Below are 23,327 nucleotides of genomic sequence, written 5' to 3' on the forward strand. Positions count from 1 at the left end.
ATTTCTAGGGATCATGCATTTTTCATCGCGGTCATTTCGTTTTCGCTCCCAGCATTTTTGTGTCGCTGAAACAGCCGTACTTCCTTCGCAGTAGTTATTGCCCATGTAGGACTTCGCCGCCGTTAATCGACGCGCTTCTTACCGCCCCTCATCCAATTTCCGTTGCCATCCACCCAGGGCGACTTGATTTCCCTTTCACATGTATGGAAGGGAATCAGGACGACCGACTGAAGGGGTGGAAAGTGGTTGCAAGGGGATTTATCGATCTGGAGCGAGTTGTGACAACGGCCCGCGCGTCGCGTGTGCATGCGAGGAATGCCCTCCAGTTTTTGTTTTCCTTGAATTCGGATTCCAAGCAGCAGAATTATACAGGATTGCTGGAAATTGAATCCTTCGAACTTTGTTGGTAATCTGATTCTCGAGAATGCAACTCTTATCAAGTGTTGACTTCGGGGATTGGTCGTGGATTTGGGGTTAAAATTTGACTAGTGAACTTAGGTAGTGCGGAGGATTGATTCTGACTCAACATGTGCAGTGTAGCCAGGACACGTCGGAAAGTTCGCATAGTCGGCGGAGGTAGTGTGACTCAGTGCTTGGCATTGCGTGAAAGTGGCTCGGCTCCAAGTGAAACTCCTGGTCAAATCGAGGTTGTAACTCCTGAAAATTGAAATGAGAAAAGCAAATGAGGATCCTTTATGTGAGTACAATGAGCGACGGACATAACCTACCTTAGAGTGATAATGTCGAGTGTGAAATTGTGCGGAATCGGCTGATTCTAACATATAATTATAAAGAATGAACCTGTAGTTTACTACTTGGATTAGCTCTTCTGAAAGTTCAGCTTTAACCCTATGAGGAAAACGAGAACCGTAAGGGAATCTAATAGGATGGTTCCCGTGCTCGACTACTTGCACGGTAGATTTAAATTGACTGCAGTCACGAGTGCACCCAAAAGGTTGGCAAGCAGTATCAACGTGACCTCTCTGGAGTAGGGATGACCATTCCATACTATGATCTAATTAATACACAAATTTATTAACTCCTTGCAAGCAAGCCTCTGAGATAAGATTTTCTTAATTGCTGGTCCCATGAGGAAAATACACACGGACAGCGTACACACATAAATGAGAAAAAATCTGAAAAGAAAATACAATTCCCTGAGAAATGTGGGTCTGGCACAAAGCCCATTACTGTCGGTTTATATCAATTCCAGATAGTGTCTATAGATGTGTCATCCAACAGGGTGACAAGAAATTAAAAAAAAACTACAAATAATGTAAGAAAAACCAAAAAGAAAAGAATAAATTTTCCTGAAATTCCGAATAACAGCATATCTCCCACATAGTAATATTTCGAAGACCTAGAGGACATTTAGTCCTGGTGTATGAGACAAATAAATTCTTATTCGGCATTTCAAGAAAATTTGGCCTCTTCTGTTTGGTTTTTCCTATTAAAGCGACATACACAGCAATAGAATTACAAATAATATCTAGACAGCCGAAGAATATTCTATCTGTAATCCCAACCAATCCCTAATCATTTGTCGGCCATTCTTATCTTTTGGTGATCAGGAGTGAGCATGATTTCTCGCAACTTAACGCGGGGATCATATGACACGCAGGTATCGGAGCCACCTAGCACTTGCCTATAAATCTCTAAATAGATATAAGCAGAGTTGGGCAAAATCATAATCATGATTGCGATTATAATCAGAAGCGTGATTTTGTGATTAGACAATTGAAATAATAATCATAGGCCATGATTACGATTGCAATCATGTAATCAGAAAATCGTTATCACTGTAATCATAATCATGGAAAAATGAAATAACCATAGTTACCATTATGGTCGGTGTTGTTTCTGCTTTGTGCAGATGTAGATGATTCATGAAAATTCAACTATTAGTGTCAAAGTTATAGCAATTCAAACTTATCAATTTCGTACGAATTTACCGCATCCCAAGACATACAAATAAGATGCTGACGTCATAATTAACGAGAAAAATTGACATTTCTCCCTGCGGCAAGCGATGGGAAAACTGTTGGAGTATAGAAATCAGTGCACCATCTTTTCTTCGACTTTGAAGCCGCCTTTGATAGCATAGCCAGGGTAAAACTGTACACGGCCATAAGAGAATTCGGTATCATGTATCCTCTTTAACCTGGCCTAGATAAAGTGATACGTGATGCTGAGGTAAATGCGAGGGGTGCGATCCTCTTTAAGTCCCGCCAACTACTGGTCTATGCTCACGATATCGACATCATGGGAAGAACGACCCGAGACGTACAAACTGCCTTCATTCAGATGGAGCAGGTGGCGCGAGATCTTGGGCTGCACATCAATGAAGGCAAGACAAAATATATGGCGGCAACGTCAGCACCAAAAACCAACAATATCAAACCGCACTGGCCAACCGGGAAGAATAAAGATAGGAGACTACAACTTTGAGACCGTTGATAATTTCTCCTATCTAGGGTCGAAAATCACGACCGATAACAGCTATGAAATCCGCGCACGGTTGTTGGCAGCCAGCAGAGCCTATTTTAGCTTACAAAAACTGTTCCGCTCGTAACGTCTCACCATAGGGTCAAAGCTCTTTCTGTACAAGACAATGATCTTGCCAGTCCTCATGTATTCCTCGGAGATTTGGGTTCTTAGCAAGAAAAATTACGAACTATTGGGCGCGTTCGAAAGAAGAATCCTTCGAAGAATTTTTGGCTCCCTACCTGAGGATGAACGATTCCGTAGCCTACATAACGACGAAATCTATGAGCGATACCAGGTTGTGGATTAAATCCGGCTCAATAGGTTTCGGTGGTCGGATTTTCTGGGTGGCATTTTCAATCATTTGCAGAATTTAATGGCTCATCAATCACAGTTATTATTTGTTATGACGACTATTTGAGAGGTGTCTAGGTTAAGATATTGCCGCGTCATCTAGGGGCACAACAACGTGGACAACACCAAAATATTCTTCATTAAAAACCACAAATATAGATATACACTTTCTTAGCCATCGGTGAAGTGTGCAGAAGGGATAACATGAGGCATAACTTTGGGAAGTTTGAAGGAAATCCAACGATTATTAACCAATATCAATTACTCCAGACAGCCATATGTATGGATTTATATATATGTAAAGGAAGCTATGCGGATGTGCCGAATTCAGATAGATATATTTGTACATATACATATATATACTTTTATGGACGAAAATAGGTCTACGATCAATTTATATACATGCATATATAAGTATTCGGCAATAGGCATTGTTTGTTCGTTTATTTTATAGTTTGAACAAAATATGAAGAGATATTTTGGGTTTTTAGCCATATACGAATGGAAAAATGTGCATAGAAAGTTTCTCGTATAAGATGAACACAAAACCCCCACATTCAGTCACGATAACAAATCCCTTTATTACCAGTGAGATTTGAACCCCGATCTTCCGCTACGGCAGTCCAGCGCTCTAACCACTTGAGCCACCCGGCCGCTTTTGGATACAATGCGAAAAAAGTTAACGAAAAAGGAAAATAAAACTTTTACACGAACAAACTACTTTCTTAGATAAAATTAAAATCCGAGAAATGAAAAACGTAATAATGACATTAAGATCTAAAAATAATACTACTTAATACTCCATTTGAAGAATTTTGGCAATATGTACGGCCTTCGTTTTTCGTGACATGGATTCGACAAAACGCTGTTAATATTCGCTTGGATTTTTTTCCATTATTCGAAAAGACGTTCCATCAAGTATTTTTGCTCTAAATGGAACCTTTGTGAAGCCCATCGTCCACATAACCCCGCAGGTTCTCTTATAATATTGTACTCCGGGGATTGTGGAGAGGTTTCGAAAAGCTTCGAACGATTGAACACTACCAGATACGTGTCACTCACGCTTTATGTGTAAGCTCATTCCTTGGCACATCTTGAACGTTTGATAAATACTCGATTTCTCTACGCTGTCCTGAACTTTTTTTCAAATATCGATGTACATATTCTCCTCGACAAACACCACATTACCCACGACGTCCGCTCCGGAAGAAGCACCCGTCACTAAGCTACTAAAGGACACTGTACAACCTATTTAATTTTATTTAACTGTAGGCTAACAAACTCTCGTAACCCAGACCACAAGGTTGTTTTTTATTTTTTACATATTAAAAGCTAACTAAGGACATGGAGATCGCAAAAGTAGTAATCAATCGACTAAAATTGCTGTTTCTGCACCATCCAGTTGGCCTTCCAAAAGTTTTGAAAACTGTCTAGACATTTTGGGTGTGCATGGCAATGATGTCACGGTTTGTGATACGTGAAATAGTAAAGCGCCGTCTACATATTTGCCAAGTATTAAAAAAAGTTTTAAGCACAACAAGCGTGTGGACAGAGTTTTTAGCGTGGTTGCTTGTGGGTGATATGGCGCGTCTACGCACTTGTCAAGCATCAACAAACAGTCGTTCTGCTTGGGATGTGTCCGTTCGCTAGTATTTGCCGCCTATCCAATGGAATGTCGGTTTTTTGACAAAAATCAAAGAGTGTGTGCGAGATGAAGGACCGGAGTGAAATGCAGTGTGTGAGCGAGCCTTGCCGACTTGGAACGAACTTCGTCGACGCGGAATGTTTATTGAATTGGACGTTTCTGTGAGTTCGGAGAGGAAAACATATTTTTACTGCTTAGGGTTAAAAAACAATACATTGTTTACTTGCTTTAAAAATGAAACTTATGTGTTTTCTATAATATACCCATGACCATATGGCCGATCGGGTTACGGCAACCGAACTTGCCCAGACACGTGCAATCTCGCGCCAACCAACAACTTGCTTGACTGGCTAGTGTAACGCATTTGTACATGGTGACGATGTTGATACACAAAATCAAGGTAAACATTTGTTGAAGGTTTAGAGTTTGTGGCAAGTGGCAAGTGTTTGGACGGCGCTTAAGAATTCATGGCGAATATTCCGTCACAATGCTCCCATATATCGCAATATATAACAATATTCAAAAGGCTCTTGCCTCCTCTTGGCATGTAGGAATGCTAACATAATATAGTCTTACTCTTCAGAAATATAACAATATAGTTTCTCGACTTACTCGTTTGCACACTGTACTTTAATCTTCCTTTCTCTCTGAAATCCTCAACGAAATTACATCCAAAACCCTCCAAACTGCCAATCGATGATTCCTTTCGGAAAACCTTATGCTGTTTTGTATACCTTTTTCGTTCCTAATCAAAATAGACATAGGAAAGTAGCATGTGACATGGAAATATTTTCGGTTAGTGCCCATTTGAGAGGCAAAGAGTGCTGTAACAATAATGTTTGGAAATCACCTGGTGGGCATGGGCATGTACCGAATGTCAAAATGAAGACTCTTGTGAATAGCATTTGTCCCGTTTACTAATCAATATTCTACCCTAAATCAAATAACCCCAAATGAACTTACTCGAATATCCATTTGATCAAGAGATAATAATCTATTGGGGAGAGCTTGTGGCGAAAAATGATTTCAAATGAGAGAAGAGCAATTGTTAGTGGTGAGGACGGTTCACATGAGATTGGCTTTAATCACCCAAAAAGTAGGAAAAACCTTGGATTTGATGGTATAAAATATATGATATATGTACATATATACAAAATATTCCTTCAGGATCGGTTGATGATTGAAACCCGTTCTCTATCCAAATTTCCCCACTATTTTCTGCATAATTGCAATATCTACATGAACCAATTTTGACACGTCCACCGTCGAACATATCTAACCCCTAGCAAGCAAATTATGTATTTGGTCCGAACTAGTATTTTTCGGTAAAAGTAGAAACAGGTCAGCAAACTCTGACCTTAATGACCGTAGTTAAAAGAATGACCCGAATGAAATCTGGAACAGGCGACCCGATTCCGACCAACAGCTTTGTCATTTGCTGCCACCATGGCGACCAATAGAGAATTGAATAAATGCAAATAAATAACATTTTGTATTAAGCTCATAAAACTAACGAATTTTATATATTACGTACGGCGTCCGAGAATTACACGCCTAGACCGTTGTAATCACGATGATATCAAACAAACGAGTAGTTCTTAATTCTTCTTTTCAACGCAAATGCGAATAACGGCGGCAATTGGAAAAATGGTAAAAACGACTTTATTCTTGCAGAATGTCAGTAGGTAACCACTCACAGTCCATTGTGCTTGGAATTTCGATTAATTTCTGTTCCCAGGCAGTTTTTCGATAATTTAATTGAGTCGGTGTGAAGTGCGATTGTGATTACTTCTTCGCAGTTGTGCAACCATCAATTGATTAGAGCAAAATAAAAAAAAATCTATTCCTAGATAATCATATTCTTCAGTACTTTTTGTAAACGGATTGCTATCAAATTTTCTCCTAGACGAGCAACCTTTTTTTAATTACACATATGTAGATGTGTGGTCTGGTGAGCTTCGCATAAAAATCTGTGAAAAATTATAAAAATTTCTATTTGCTCATTGTATGCATGGACAAAACAAAGTATATGAAATTATCATTTTTATGACATCAGGAAATGTTTGCCTACTTTGTGCAGTGTGTACTTTGGATTATGTTACCAATTCTGGTTCTATTTTCTTTTTGGCCCAATTCTCTGTGCCCCAACATTAAATGGAAATGTGAAGCTCGGCGCTTCAGGTATGAAAGGTTTTGTATTTTTCTTATATAAGAATATTTCGGTTCACAGCAGCTGTATTTATATATAGTTCGCAATTCGCAGTGTATGTGTATTCAATACATTCTCGAATTCTACATGTTTTATATATATACATATATAAGGTTGACATTCACCTCTTGGTGCCTTATGGTGCAAAACAAAACCTTTTTAAAATCGGTTCGGTGTCTGTCACACACATTTTTCTCAGAAACGGCTATACCGATTGACACGAAATTTGGAAGGTGGGACCTGTGAACCCCCAGACATGCAGTGAGATATATCGTTTTACGTTGAGATTCAGGGGGGGTTCCCATACGTGCAAAAGGGGCGTGTAAAAATTGGTTCCACCGAATATAATCATGTGAGGTATCAAATGAAAGGTCTTAATCTACGTCTTAGTTTTGAGATTTGCTAAAAAGGCGGGGAGTGGGAGGAGTAGAAAGTGATGATTTCTTTAACGGGCCCATTCTTAGAAACTACCCAACCGAAAAATCTGAAAAAATTCATGAGGCTGCCTCTATATGGTGCTCAGGCCTCAAAATCTCTCCATATCGATATCTGTTCAAATTAAGTATTACCATATTTTTGGGAAAATTGAGTAAAACCCCCCTTAAGTTTATCCCACAGTTATAAAAGTAGTAGTAGTATTAAATATGATTTAAAGCATATTGTCCCCAAGTTTGATCAAAATCATACTATTAGTAACAAAGTTACAAAAGTTCAAAGTTGTCTTTACCGTGTAAATTTACAACCCGAAGTATTAAATCTGACATGCTGAATGCATATATATAACGGGCTACGTACAAATGGGATAGTTCTACACTCAAATATACTCACACAAGAAGCAAACAAAAACCTTCCATACCTGAAGCGCCCAGCTTCCGGTTTCCCGACTTGTTATCCAGGATTGCTAGTTCGCCGGTCTCCGTGGGGAATTCTAAATCGTATCCGTCATATTGAGTTTGCTGAGCATATTACTCATTCCCTTTTTGTTTACAATCACCAAACAAGTCGGGAAACCGGAAGCCAGACGCTTCAGGTATGAAAGGTTTTGTGTATTTCTTTTATAAAGAGATTTGAGTGTGGATTTGTCCCATTGGCATGTAGCAGGTAAAATATGCATATATCCTGTAAAAATATCCACTTTCAATTGATATTGACATTCATAGTCTTGAATTTGCAGAGGAGCGACAGTTTTGACCTAGTATAACTTTGTTAGTAATAGTGCGGTTTTCACCAAATTCTCATGCTCAATGCTGTAGCCTACATTGCTGCAAAATTTTGTGATTCTAGGGTGAACTGAAGGAGGCTTTTGCTGTTAATTACTAAAAATTATAGTAATGTACTATTATTAACTTTATTTGAACAGGTATTGGTATGCAGGGTATTTCGGAGTCTAGGTACCATATAGTGGCAGACCCCTGATTTTTTTCAGATTTTTCGGTTGAGTAGTTTCTGAGAATGGGTTCGTTAAAAAAATGATCACTTTCAACCCCCCGCACTCCCAACCTTTTCAATAAATGTTAAAACTAAGACCGGTTTCGAAAAGTACTAACCGAGACCTTTAATTCGATACCCCACATGATTATATTTGATGAAAAAAAAATTTGAACCCCCCTTTTGCATGTTTGGGGACCCCCTCCCCCCTTAAATCCGAAATAAAAAGATGTAACCTACTTCTACCTTCTACCAAATTTGGTGTCAATCGCTATGAACGTCTCCGAGAAAAATGCGTGTGACAGACAGACAGACAGATAGTAAACCGATTTTAATAAGGTTTTGTGTGTGCCCCGAAAAGTGAACCAGGTCTCGTTCTCAGAACCTGCCTTCCACAAAATCTAAGCCTCACAATACAATCTCCACAAATAATGTTAATAATAGTATATAACCATATTTCGGAAAAAACAACCCTTAAATTTGTCGTTCTAGAAATACAAAATTTGGTATCAGCACCGGCGATAATATAGGGCATAACTCTGGGAAGTTTGCACGCAATCTAACTATTATTAACAAAGTTATTTAAAGTCAAAATATTGCATTTCACGTAAATTTATTCCATTCTAGGACCTGATGACGTCATCATAATATGTATAAAATGAACTTATATGCATGGCGGAGACACTTTCGCTTTTGTTTTTTAGCCGTTTTTAGTTATTTCAATATCAATATCAATTACTGGGGAGAGGCATGTGTATATGCCAATCAAATTTGCGCGTAGTCTTCAATAAGATGGGCGTATATGTATATATGGTTTCGTCGACAGAGTAAAAAGGAAAAGCGTGAATATGCGTTAGATCAATTTTCCGGACAATATTTATGGCTTTAATTTGTATAAACAAATATTTTGTTTGCCAGTATATGATTTTGCATTCTTAGCTTTGCGCGAATGGAGAACCGCGCATAGAGACTTGCTCACATAAGATGAACACACTTTTTCCTGAAGTGCCAAGCTAACGGTATTCCGACTTGTTTCACATTTACAGCTATTTACAGATTCACTTCCTGGTAAGGAAGCTAGCAGTATTGACGGATCTATTAAACTTGTCGTTTTTCGTATTCGCACTGATGACCTTTGATTTTAAATTTCTATAAAGATTTACATATTAGTATCATTTTGTGGCAATAACTATAAATAGTATTTGTTGAAGCTGTTGAAATCTCTCCATCCCTGGCAATCTACATTCGTAATTAAATTCAAATTCAACAATGAAAGAGTGGACAGCAGGCCTGACGAGAGGGGGTGGAAAGAGGGATCCCCCGAAATAATTTCGAACAAAGAACTGCGTCGGCATATTGAGCGTGTGTCGCTACACACGTTTATCAACACAAACATTTTCATTTTATTCTTTTACGTAACGATCTCACTTCGTGAGAGCACTTATCTAGACCTAGTAGGACTCTATCCTCCAACTGTACCATTAATCTTACCACTACTAAAAAGTCTGCTTAGTATAATGCATCATCCTGCAATTAAGCCAGTTTTTCCGCAAAGGGTTTTTTTTTCATCTCTGTATTACAAAATGATATCATTACATAACAATACGCTTAGATATTATTACATTAACAAGTTGGAATACCAGAAGCTGGATAATTTAGATATACAGGTTTTGTGCTCATCTTGTGTGAGAAATTTTCTATGGATATTTTCCTTCCGTGCACAGCAAACAAATTCAAAATACTCCTTGATATATCCAACTCCACCATTCATATGATAATGAGGTCATACATGTCTTAGATTGCGATAAATTCACATGAAATTCATCTTCAATAACTTTGTTAATAATAGTTGGATTTCCTTCAAACTTTCCAAAATCGTCTACTATATTATTACTTACAATGAGATTTTATATTGTACTTAGAGAACAAGGTCGCGGCTTAAATTTCACTGGTGGCAGAGGGATTTGTATCGTGATTTGACGTCGGATATCAGTCGACTCAACTGTGAATGAGTACCTGAGTAGAATCAAGGTAATAATCTCGGGCGAGCGCAATACTGACCACACTATCTCTTATAAGGTACTGCAATCTTGTAATGTACCGTTACGGTCTTGAATGAACTACTCTGTCACACTTCAAGATCTCCAAGATCCAATTGGATTGTTCATCCAACGATTATTATTATATTGCACATTTAGGATGAAATGTAAATGGAATTCAACAGATGTAATCATCCACATTCCAAAGCTTATCAAGCAAAACCATGATTCAGTGAAACCATAAACATAAAAGGTGTACGAATGTTGGTTGAATTGAATCATAATAGTCATCTGAGAGACTGCATATTACTAACGAAATGCCTAAAATTCTTATAAATTTTAACATTTTTTTCTCAGACATGATCCATTCCCATTTAAGTGGGGCAGATCCTGGTGGCACACCGATCCATATTTGAAACGCCACAAATCCCAACTTTATTGTATGGGTGTCATTATTTACCAACGGCATCATTCATCCAGATTTTTATGAAGACCAGGAAAACATTCCCATTGCTGTTAGCTATCTTAAGAGTAAAGTGTTTAACATCATCCCAGCGTCTATGAATGATTTAAAAGAAAGTATGTGATAGAAACTGCAAATCATTTCACTAAACTTTAGCCGGTCAGCCATGGAAAATTTCCGGTTCAGGTCGAATGATGTCACTGTTCTATACATTCGTAACAAATTAATTCTATTCATTCGTAACATTTTATCATCAAAGACGCACCATATGCGGTCTAGGGCTTCCTTAATGAACTCCAAACACCCCGGTTTTTCGTCGAGGTCCACGAACCCAATACCCCTAAAAGCTGTCTGGCACATTGGCCGTCGCTCCATCTGAGGCAGAGTCTGCCATGTCGTCCTCTTGTACCATAGATACTACCATTATAGACTTTCCATCTTCAGCCATACTGATTAAGTGACCCGCCCACCGCAGTCTATTGAGCTGGATTATATCCACAACCGTCGTATCACTCATAGATTTCGTCGTTATATAGGCTACGGAATCATCCGTTCTCAGCGGGCCAAAAATTCTTCGAAGGATTCTTGTCTCGAACGCGGTCAAAAGTTCGAAATTGTCTTGCTAGAACACAGTTTTCTGAGGAACACATGAGGACTCCCCCCATCGCAGCCTATTGAGCCGGATTATACTCACAACCAGACGGTCGTCGTATCGCTCACGGATTTCGTTGTTATATAGGCTACGAAATCGTCTATTCTCATGTGGGAGGCCGAAAATTCTTCGAAGGATTCTTCTCTAGAACGCGGTCGAAAGTTCGAAATTGTCGTTCCTCGAAATTGAGGTTTCTGAGGAACACATGAGGACTAGAAAGATCATTGTTTTTTACATGAAGACCTTTGATCCTATGGTGAGACGTTTCGAGCGGAACAGTTTTTATAAGCTGAAATAGGCTCTGGTGGCTGTCAACTACCATGCGCGGATTTCGTTGTCGTAGCTGTTGTCGGTTGTGATTTTCGACACTAGGATTTATCAACCGTTCCAAAATTGTATTATCTTATTTTTATTGTTCTCATTTGGCTTGGCTAGCGCCATTTAATACTGTTGTTTCTTCGGTTTTTGATGCTGACATTAGAAAGACGACTAACAGTTTTGCCCAGGGCAGAGGAAATTCATCTTACGCTGTGGGAGCACCGTAACCGAAAGTAGTAAACGCTCCTTTTTATGTAATCGCAAAACACGGCAAGGGTGCGAATTATGTCCAAGTTTAAACCGCCAATAATAACCCCCCAAACAAAAAAAAAACAAAACCTATTTCAGCTTACAAAAACTGTTCCCCTCGAAACGTCTCACCATAAGGTCAAAGCTCTTACTGTACAAGACAATGATCTTTCCAGTCTTCATGTATTCCTCGGATACTTGGGTTCTTAGCAAGGAGAATTGCAAACTCTTGGCCGCGTTCGAGAGAAAAATCCTCCGAAGAATTTTTGGCCCCCTACATGAAGATGGACGATTCCGTAGCCTACATAACGACCAAATCTCTAAGCGATACCATGACCGTCAGGTTATGGATGGGCTGGGCATTTAATCCGTATGGATGAGGATGATCCAGCCAACCCTACCTGAGATAGAGCGATGGCGTAGGTCAAGACACCAGACAGCTTTTAGGGATATCGAATTCGACCTCGGTACAAAACCGGGAACAAAAAAAAAACTTGCCACTATTTTTTTCGTCTTGCTTCAAAATGTGCAGCCTAAGATCTTCCGTTATCTGCTCGATGTGGTCGAAGATAGGTTGTACATCTCGGGTCGTTCTTCCCATAATAGCAATCAATCAGTCAATCAGTATCGCCAGTATAAGCCAGTAGTCTGGTGGTCTTGAAGAATATGATGCCTCTCACATTTACATCAGCATCGCGGATCACTTTTTCCAGGGCCAGGTTAAAAAGGATGCATCGCAGAGCATCCCATTAAATTAACAGCGCCTTACTTAGCTATCTTTTTCTATATTTATAGCCATTTGAAAACTCGATTTTGCGTCCAATCCGCACGATATTATAAATCGGCAGGGAATGTTGCAGTATCGAGTGAAACTCTAACAGGAGCAAATGTGAAAAACGAGCACGATTCAAAAACTTTTGATATACATATGTACATACAACTTATGTCATACAGTAGTCGTTGAAGAACCATTAAAAAGGGTGGTTCTGTTTGAATGGAATAGTGATAAAAACTTAATTATGGCGGTTGTGCTCAGTGTTTGCTAGAATTAAGTAAGTCGCTGGCTTACTGTTAATCACTAACATTACGGATCCTAACAAACTATCTCCAAAGAATAATAGTTAGGGTATGCTAGTGCAGCGGAGGCGCGAACCTGGCCGGCATTGTGGATTCGCCTCCGTCGGTGTATTAATGGAGGCAGTATCAGCAACAGATGGTCTGGCATCGGCTAAAGGGCAAATGTGAATAATGACATTTTTTTGGGCGGATAAATGTGAGACACTGGAGAGGATTCTCGGCGGCTGGCAGTTAAGAAAAGTTGACTAAAGTGGTCACCCCGTACGTCGGGGAGGACAGTTATTTTTTTTCCCAGGTAACAATTCTTTCTTTCTCTTACGGAATTGCCGATTCATCGATCCCGTTGATAAAGAAGATAAAATTTGCTCGTTTTAAGTTAATTAAGTGGGAGCATACAATTTTTTTTTCGCTTGAAAACAATTTGCTTCTAAAGTAACCTCGAAATAATTAGTTGGAAACTTTGAACAGAAAAGAATCGGAGTACATAGCCGAAACGTTTCATGGTACATCAGCCTGGAGATATATTCCGCGCGTCTTAATTCCAGAGGTAGACGTCTATATACTCACCGAAATTCTTAAAATAAATCTTAGGTTTTACGACGAGCAGTTAAAAATGTACGTTCGGAAGACGGAAACATTCCGTCATTCGTGATTTTTGTACCATCGAGCCCATAATAAGAAATTCTAATAACTGCACTGCCACGTTGCGGCAAGCTGATCATATTGTTAACGAAATTCAGCAACAATCTGGAGCAACGCCAGGAAACAGGCAACTTCATTCTATTATTTTATTTCCTTTATTTTCTTTTAAATTTTTCTACGCACCATATGAGCCTGTGCGTACTCGGGATCGCTAGAGATGTTGGCCGCCGCAGCGAACAAGATGCATGAGATGTACGCGAGTGAAATAGAGGATTTAAAGTCGATGGTGACGGCATTGACTGTCGCGGTCACCAAACTCCCTGCGACGGTTGGTTCTTTGCGTTCGGGAGGTAGATTTCCATCGCAATCACGGTCGAGGACTGCTTCCCGAAAAGGGCGTTCGGGTAATGACACGTCGGGACCCTGATCGCCCTCCACGGTTGGTTGGTACCATCGGAAATACGAAGCTAATACAACTAAATGTACCGCAGGATGTACGTTTGGTTCAACAAACTAAAAAACTAGATACCCTGGGTGCCTCGGCGATAGCTACCCGAACACCTTTATTCCGCAAAACTTGCGTTTGGAGGCCGCGAATTCATCTCCCATAAGCACCTATGGCTATAGGCAGGTGGTCGCGAGTCTCGGACTCCGTCGTACGTTTTGGTGGCGTTTCATTTTGGCGGATATCAGCATTCACATATTAGTCACAGACTACCTGTGTCACTATGGGCTGCTGGTTGATTTACAGAACAAGACCTTAATAGACCCCGCAACCTCGTTACAGACGTCAAGGAAGATTTCTACCTGTCGAGATGGCACTCTTTCTATAAGTTTCGAAGACGCACTCGCACTCTCCAAAGAAAGTTCCGCAACATCACTATGGAAAGTAGTTTCTTCAATCCGGTGAGGCGCAATGTGTAGCACCAGATCAGTACCACCGGCTCTCCAATCTTCTCAAAGGTGCGTCCTCTTTCACCTCAGAAACTTCTTGTTGCGAAGAGAGAGTTCGAAAATTTGACGAAACAGATTTCCTGCAGACCACCAAACAGTTGTTGGCCCTCTCCGCTGCATTTGGTCCCTAAGCCAAACGGCGAATGGCGGCCATGCGGAGATTATAGGCTTCTGAACGCTCAGATAGCCCCAGACCGATATCCCATTTCACTCATCCATGATTTCACGCACTCACTAACGAACTGCCGTGTTTTGACACCAAGGCGTACCACCAAATCCCTGCAGCTCTGAAGACGGTTTCTTCGAGTTCACTAGGATGACTTTCGGCTTGGCTTACGCTGCGCAGACCTTCCAGAGGTTCATCCACTCTGTTTTACGAAACTTGAACTTTTGTTTCATTTACATGGATGATGTTTTGATCGCTTCCGCTTCCGAATCTGGGCACTTAGAGCATCTCGAGTGCATTTTTCAAAGTTTTCTTGAGGCCGAACTTGCCTTAAACATTAAAAATTGCAGAATCCTACAGAAGTAGATGAAATTTCTCGGTCACTTAGTAACCCCTGACGGGAGGGGGCCTCACAATCATCGACAGATTTACGCGGTGACCTGAAGCAATACCTGTCTGACATTATGGCGCAATCATGTGACGAGGCCCTCTGTCGAAAGTGAATTCCGCGCTTTGGTGTTCCAGCCGTTATCACGGGGGAATGCAATTCAAATTTACTTTTTTCGCGGAGTTAGAAAAGCTCCTTGGCCCCAAGCGGCAAAGGACTACTGCATACCATCCGCCGTCCAATGGTATGCTAGAACGTTGGCACCGGACGTTGAAGACCGCTCTAATGGCTCGCGACAATCCGCCGTGGTCGCGATCCTTGCCTTCAGTTAAGAAAAATTGACATTTCTTAGCCTTCTAATAAATATCAGCATATTCCATCGCAATTCATCGAGTTGAGAGCAGTACTTTAGTTCATTATTGGTTTCATCACGATGTAGAAAAGAATAGTAGATAATTCCAGCTGTACACCAAAGTGTTACCATTGTCTTCTTTGGGTGAAGGCTTTGTTGTGGCATGCATTTTGGAGTCTTCTTGACATCTAGCCATTAGGCTTATCTGCAATGATTGCTGTACAATACGCACTTTTCATCATATGTCAATATTGTGTACAGAAAGGATTCCTTTCTGTTGCAGGAGAACAGAACAAACTTCCATTCGAAATGTTATGATTTACTCAATACGTTCACCTTTCGAACATGTTCTAGTGCCGGTAAACTAATGAATTCGATGCACCATTTGTAAGCAATGCCTTTTACTGATGAACCTAGATATATCAAATTCTATCAGGAAGACCAGCTCGTCGTTTTCGATCGCTGGACCTAGTTGTCCACGGATTTCACTATGAAGGATCATGCTGCGCTACCAACCTTTTTCGAACAGTCGCTGTGTCGTTCGTTAATTTATCATACTACACCTATTGTCACGAAATTCGGCTCCCAAGTAGGTTCACAAAAAGTTAATACATAATAGTAAATTATTAGATTTTGTAAATTTACTGTGAGTTCCCCTTAAGTAAAGATTTGTAAAATTGCAGTAATATAGATTTTAATACGAAACATCATACTGGAAGTCTGGTGGAAATCCTAGTGTTATTAACGAAGATGTAGTAAGTCAAAGTTACCACTTTCGCGTCGAATTATTGCTCCCTAAGAGGTAAAATTTCCATATCGCCATATCGAATTGAATATCGGATATATATATAGCTACATATAAGTGGAACCGTCGTGTATCCAAATATTCTTAGATAAAAACTATTTGAGTACTATTATTCGATAGCAGTGCCATCTAGCGGCAGTTTGAAACATCAAGATCGCAACTAATTTCACTGCATTGTGACCCCCATGCAACTGGTCCAAGAAAACACCTTGAATGGCAATGATACAAATTGCCAAGCCAAAAAAAATGGATCTATTCATGAATCTCTTAAGGATTTAGAGGAATTACAAAACTACCTATAAAGCTTAACGCCAGATGTGAGTATTTTTGTAGAAAAAAGCCGAAGAATGAAAGGAGCTCTGCAACATTTTCTTCCATCTGGAAAAGCCCCATTCACCGCAACAGGACGTCCAACAATATCTGTTGTTTTGGCCACATCAACAACCCTTTTGATATCATTAAAGATTAGATGGTCCAAAAATGGCACGACCTCAGTATAAATAAAATGTTGAAGGTCAAATCATTAACTTGACTCCCAGGTTTGGGAAGTTTTACAGATCAGAATAAACGCTACTGATCTACATCTGATGGAAAACGGCAAAAGTCCCGCTTTCGAGAAGTATGAACGGATTTTATTGCTTAACCTTAAGAATGAACCACTCGGAATAAATTTTACGCTTATTTGTAAAATTAAACACTGATTGTTATTTCTGTTGAATAAAAAAACAATAACCAGAAGTGTCCCTTAAAGAAAACAAATATACCCTTTTTGGAAAAAATCAAGAGGGTTTACTTTTTAATTGTAATTATTAGTCATCAAAATAAATAAACAAATTGAGGATCATCGTTTAGGATATGCGGAATCCTAAGTTCACATCCACATGATAGTGAACCGGACTAAATGAGGAGCAACTTACTCCCTCGTTTTACGAGTATAGTCCATGGATCCCTAGATTGGAGCATAGCACCCCAAGCATCAAAAATTTGAGAAACCATAAAATAACTGACGGTTTCGTCCAGGGCAGAGGCAACTCATCAGACGCTGCCTCACCTCTACCCTGGGAGCAGCGTGACCGAAAGTGCCAACTGGTGGAAAAACGCTCCCTTTTATCATCGCAAAAACACGACTAAAACGCCAGTTGTTTTAGTCTAAGCTAGACTAAAGCTGAGTAGTTGTTTAGGATATGCGGGATCCTAAGCACTTTTGGTCACGCTGCTCCCAGGGCAGAGGTGAGGCAGCGTCTGGTGAGTTGCCTCTGCCCTGGAAAAAACCGTCAGTTATTTTTTGGTTTTTTTAACCATCATTTTAGCTTTTCAGAAAACAAAACATTTCTGAAAGTTTTAATACAAGAATTTGATTTTTAAAAGCTTTGTGTAAATCTAGTATAGCCAAGAGTTATGTCAGTGTTTCAAAGATTTATTTAAGCAAGTAAATGAAAGAACTTTCTGATTCGAAATTCACATAAAATGTAGCTTAGTTACCAAAATACAAAATAAGCTAAAAAAATTATTCGAAGTGTCCAGTGGGAACTGTGCCAGTACAACTACGCCTTTATTACATGCTATAGATTTCATCGTGGTACAGATCACTTTCTACTGAGTCGTACGACGACAAATTGTTTTTCCAACCAAAAATACTATTACTCTACACGCCTCCAGTGTAACCAGTTCTCTTACAGTTTTCTCACTTCATATTGGACAAACTACATCCAATTCCGATATCTGCTCAAATGAAGTTAAAAATATATCATTAAATTTGTTAAATTGACGGAAAACCCCCTCAAGTCTAATTACGTAAAAGGAGATAGTTCTGTTCTTGAAAAATAAAACACAATTGAATTTTTAATTGATTATTCCGTTCGTAATCGGAAACAAGTCGGGAAAACGTAAGCTGGGCGCTTCAGGTATGAAAGGTTTTGTTTGCTTCTTCTGTGAGTATATTTGAGTGTAGAGCTATCCCATTTGTACGTTGCCCGTTATGCATATATTTAGCATGTCTGACTACCCAGTTTAGTGTGATATTGATATTTAGTTGCAGTAAATTTACACGGAAAAGTTAACTTTGAGCTACTGTAACTTTGTTACTAATAGAATGTTTTTGATCAAACTTGGAGATAATATGCTTCATATTATATTTTATACCACTACCATATAACTCTGGGATAAACTTAAGAGGGGTTTACTCAATCTACCAAAAAATATATTAATATACTATTATTAACTTAATTTGAACAGATATTGATATGGAGAGTATTTTGAGGCCTGGGCACTATATAGAGGCAGTTTCATGAATTTTTTCAGATTTTTCGGTTGGGTAGTTTCTGAGAACGGGTCCGTTACAAAAATCATCACTTTCCCCCCTCCCCGCCTTTTTTACAAACCTCAAAACTAAGACCGGCTTCGAAAAGTACTAATCCAGACCTTTCATTTGATACCCCATTTGATGTGACTATATTCGGTGAAAAAAAAATTTCCACCTCCTTTTTCATGTATGTCGCCCCCCTCCCCCCTAAATCTCAACGTAGAAGGATATCACTCACTGCATGTCTGGGCGTTCACAGTTCCCACCTTATCACCAAATGTCGTGTCAATCGGCATAGCCGTTTCTGAGAAAAGTGCGTGTGACAGACAGACAGACATCGAACCGGTTTAAATAAGGTTTTGTTTTGCAATCAAAACTCCTTAGACCTAGGATTGGACGCACCACAGTGTGTACACCCGGAAAACCATCCTCGGCCGTAGACCCCATTTCTTTGCAAAGGTTCTCTTGCAGGCATAGAGGGCTATACAGGCCTTCTTAACCTTCAGTTCTATGTTTAATCTGTTTTGGATCCAGGATAACATTTGGCTAAGGTAGGTGGAATTCAGGCACCCTTGTCTTGATGATCAATAGCATCAGTTCCGTTTTGGTTTGGTTTATGCCGAGACCGCATCTTGCGAAATGAACTCATATGAACGGCGGAGTTTGAATTACATATGTATATCAAGGAATATTTTAAATTTGAGGTATATACGAATTGGAAAATGGAAATATACGAACAGAAAATTTCTCCCACAAGATGAATACAAAACTGAACCCGAAGCGTCCAGCTTCCGGTATTCCGACTTGTTATTATAATTGTTTCGCGCACTGTATGTACAAATGGTACTTGTGCACGCAAAGTTCTTTGTATAAGACACAAAACTTTTCATACCTGGAGCCTCCATTTGAAATAGAAACATAATTCAAGTTGCACATAATTTCGGCTATGTGAATGTATTTATAGGCAGACTATTTGGAGGGCCCGGGAGGCTACTTTGGCCATTTTCTAATTGCACAATATGATCCATGGGGAGGACGTTAGCATTGGAACTAGTTTAGTTTAAGTTTGCAAGTTTGGATGCATCTCATTGTCAAATTATGGATTTCTCTACAAATAACCGCGCTATTTCACTTAATGAGTGTACTGATTGACTTTCAGTAGTAAGGCACTGCCACTGCCATGATTTATTCCTTCATAATATTCTTTAGGAAATGGGTGACTAACTTGCAGGACTAATCCTTCAAACTGATATCTTTAACGAGGGTAGTCGCGCTTGTTTTATTTTCGCAACGGGTATCAATTCGCGAGTATTTTTCCAATTCAGTTGAAAAGCTTTTTAGGTCGTTACTGTGTGACTGAACTGTTCATGCATTATACATATATCACTGCTTACAAGAAAATGACATCTTTAGATCACATAATTACGCCTTTCGAATAAACAGCAATAATCTCATTTCATTAAAAACTACAATTTCATATTTTTTTTTAATAATTTTGACCTGATTAATATGTATTTATTTTTAAAATAAATAGGTATCCACTCCAAAAACTATTGAGCATGTATCGTAATCACTTATATTTTCAACAAGCGTCCTTCAATCAGAATGAATAGTGAAAAAGACGCCATAGTGCTCCCACTTGTGTGTGTTTTTATTAATCGATAGCACTTCCATTACAATGTGGTGTCCTCAATCCTCTGGGAAATGACACCGTTTCGGTACGTATATCATGTGAAGGATGTTCACATGTTGCTTTACTAATCAATAAATGGATGAACGCAAATTCAGTTTTGGTTTCACCGTAATTGATTGCCTGCGAAGGTTTGATGGGCATTGCGCGCGAGTAATTAACAGGTGATTGTTATCTTCAGTTCGTAATTTCTAGCATTGAAAATACTCAAAGTGAATAAGTTCCTTGATTAAATGCTGCCAGCATATTGCAAATGCATGTTGAAAATTCTCCATTGTGAAACTCTGGTTGCTCCATATGTCATTAGCACCATAACGCCAACTTTTCATTTTCGCCTTTTGCATTTGAATGAGTATCGCGCATGCAATATTTCATGCATATCGGAACTCTTCAGCCCACTATGTACGCCGCTTCTCACCAATAGAAGTTCCAATCCTCTATCCTAATTTCCTGTTCGCTTATCACTTCAAGCTGTTCGCGCCAATGCATCCTGTGCATTGATTGATTTTGAATATGACCTCATTTATACGTTTGCTGACGTTCCCTCTTCTTTCACTCATTTTTCATTGCAATTGGAGTGTAGAAGAACCAAAAATAAAAAGTGATTTGCACACACCTAGTGGGAAAATATGATTGACTAGCAACGACATAACCAAAATAAGTAATTTCGTAACTTTAGTCAGAGATCTAATCTACAGTGAAATATTAAACTACAGGCGGAGATGTTCTAAATTCCGAGCCCCAGCGCATTCAACTCTTTATTCACCTGAAAATCAATCAACATTGAAAGTCAAACCCTTTGAAGGAGGGAACGATAGAAACGATGTGAAGAGAACGAACTGTAGAAGTAATTAGTCCTTGCATTAATTGAAAAAAGAATGTGACCTTTGAAATTTTTGAATTATATTTATTGGGCTATAGTCTAGCCACTAAGAACTGAACGCGCACTAGCAGAATTCCGATTCCAGATCTGGGTCTTCCAGTATGCACACTGTATCCATGCTTTCTATATTTGTATTATTCATTCAAGGAGTTTGTTTACAAACAAATCCTTATCAACAGTCGAATGTTTAGACTAAAATCCCTTTCTGTAAGCATTTCTTCACTGAAATCCAAAGAAAGTAATGTCTGCATCAATTTATTCTATTTTCGATATTCAAATTTCCGGCTCAATTTAACTTTTCTCCTCTTCTTGTGCATTATAAGAGGGAGAAATGGTTGAAAATATCTAGATAAGTCGATTCTGTAGTTCACATGCGACGTCATGTTTCAAATTTTTGCTTTAGGAACCACAGCAGTGTCAGTAGTTAGTATTGAATCCGCGATTAATTATGTTTTCAACATTTGACAATTTATTGTGGAATTGAAAAACTTGTTCCATACATGTATCAGTTGAAAATACCATAAATGGTACCACACTCAAAAATACAAAAATTAGTATTTATTATTATTATTCGTGAGCATAAATCCTTAGTTTCTTATTTATCACGGGAATCAGTTTACAGTAAATAGGAAACCAGAAGCTAGATGCATCAGGTGCGAAATGTTTTATATATTTCAATGTGAAAATATTTCGTTGCATGACATTTGTTCTAGCTAGTGTATATGAATTTAAGGGGACCATCCCGTGTGAAAGCGGTTTTTTTCGCTTTTTTAGAAATTTTTTGTGAAGAACTGGTTAAAGTGACAAATACGAAATACTAATATCTTGAGCACGCGTAGTAACATAGTTCATTATTTAAATACAGAGCAACTTATACACCCATCTAAAAAAGGTGCTTTTCTGTTACCAGCTGCTAGAGGGCGCTGTGATTATTTTAAAGAATTATTATTATTATTCTGTTAAGGGAAAGTCGCACCGCGTTCTTGAAGAACTATTGTCTCTATAACCGTTAGGAACTTTAGTATGTTCTCTACTTCCAGATCTTTCAGCTTTGCATCTGGTATTAAGTGTTCTCCCAGATGCCTCGACCTACTTTGGACAAGTACCGGACACTGTCCTAGGACGTGTATAGAGGTTTCGTCTTCCTCCTCACAAAACCTGTAGGCAGTGTCCGTAGATATCCCTAGCTTCCCTAGGTGATAGTTCAGCCGACAATGACCAGTGAGAATTCCCACTATGATTCGGAGGTTCTTTTTTGGGTGGTTTAAGCAATCCTTTGTGCGTATGGGTTTGTATCCTCCCTGGACTGCTCCATTCCTGGTAGGCCCGCCCAGTGTAGTTTCCTCAACCGTTTCTCTTCATTTCTTAGATTCATAGCCATGAAATCGTTTCCGATTCCACAGAAGAGTTCTGGCCCGTGTAAAGGCGTCCCTGCTCCCTTCTTGGCTAGTTCGTCCGCTGCCTCGTTGCCTTCCAACCCAGCATGGCCTGGAACCCAAAGTATCCAGACCTTGTTGAACCAGCCGAGGGAATTCATTCCTTCAACGCATTCCCATACCAGTTTAGAGTTCACCTGGTTGGACCTAAGCGCCTTGATCGCTGCTTGGCTATCGGTGAGAATAGCTATGTTCTGCCGCCTGTAGTTCCTTTGTAGATTAAAGGAGGCACATTTGTCTATGGCGTATATTTCCGCCTGGAATATGCTAGTGTACCTGCCCATTGGCTCAAAGTACATTTTCCTTGGACCAATGATACCGGCACCTGCTCCCTCCGCTGTGAAGGATCCGTCAGTGTACCAAGTAATCAGTTGCTGGTTTAAGCCTCCCAGTTTGCCTTGTTACTCCAACGCGTTTCAAACTTCTTATCGAAGTGAAACCCCGTTGTCATGTTATCCCTTGGTATCAGTAATTCGGGATACCGCCTAGAAAGAATAGCAATTTTCCTTCGATTTGGACAGCTCCCCGCCTCACTCATACTACCGGCCATCCTGAAGATTGCCCTCCTTACCTGCATCTGTATGTGCAGATAGAGAGGGGTTAATCCCAGAAGGTCCTCCAGGGATGCCGTTGGGCATGTCCTCATTGCCCCACTGATATCCACTGATTTGGAGCTTATGTAATTCCCTGGCTTGTGTGCTGAGTTCGGTTCTTTCTGCCCAGATTACCGCTCCATAGGTAATCATTGGCCTTACTATTGTAGTATATATCCAAAGTAGTATCTTTGGGCT

The 23,327-nt window shown here is 39.5% G+C and overlaps 1 protein-coding gene across 3 annotated transcripts in view; it reads left to right on the plus strand.

Annotated features, from left to right (window-relative positions):
• Positions 1-23,327, plus strand: part of LOC119655039 (protein king tubby) — a 68,435-nt gene that overhangs the window by 450 nt on the left and 44,658 nt on the right. The window contains exon 1 of one of the 3 annotated variants that reach the window (XM_038060719.1): positions 42-697. The exons of the other annotated variants lie outside the window; for them this stretch is intronic. Coding sequence (XP_037916647.1) covers positions 683-697 — 15 coding nt within the window. The 5' untranslated portion in view covers positions 42-682. Of the gene's footprint in view, positions 1-41; positions 698-23,327 lie in introns of those variants that run through there. 3 annotated transcript variants of the gene reach the window in all.

Source organism: Hermetia illucens, chromosome 4, assembly GCF_905115235.1.
Source record: "Hermetia illucens chromosome 4, iHerIll2.2.curated.20191125, whole genome shotgun sequence".
Taxonomy (NCBI): domain Eukaryota; kingdom Metazoa; phylum Arthropoda; class Insecta; order Diptera; family Stratiomyidae; genus Hermetia; species Hermetia illucens.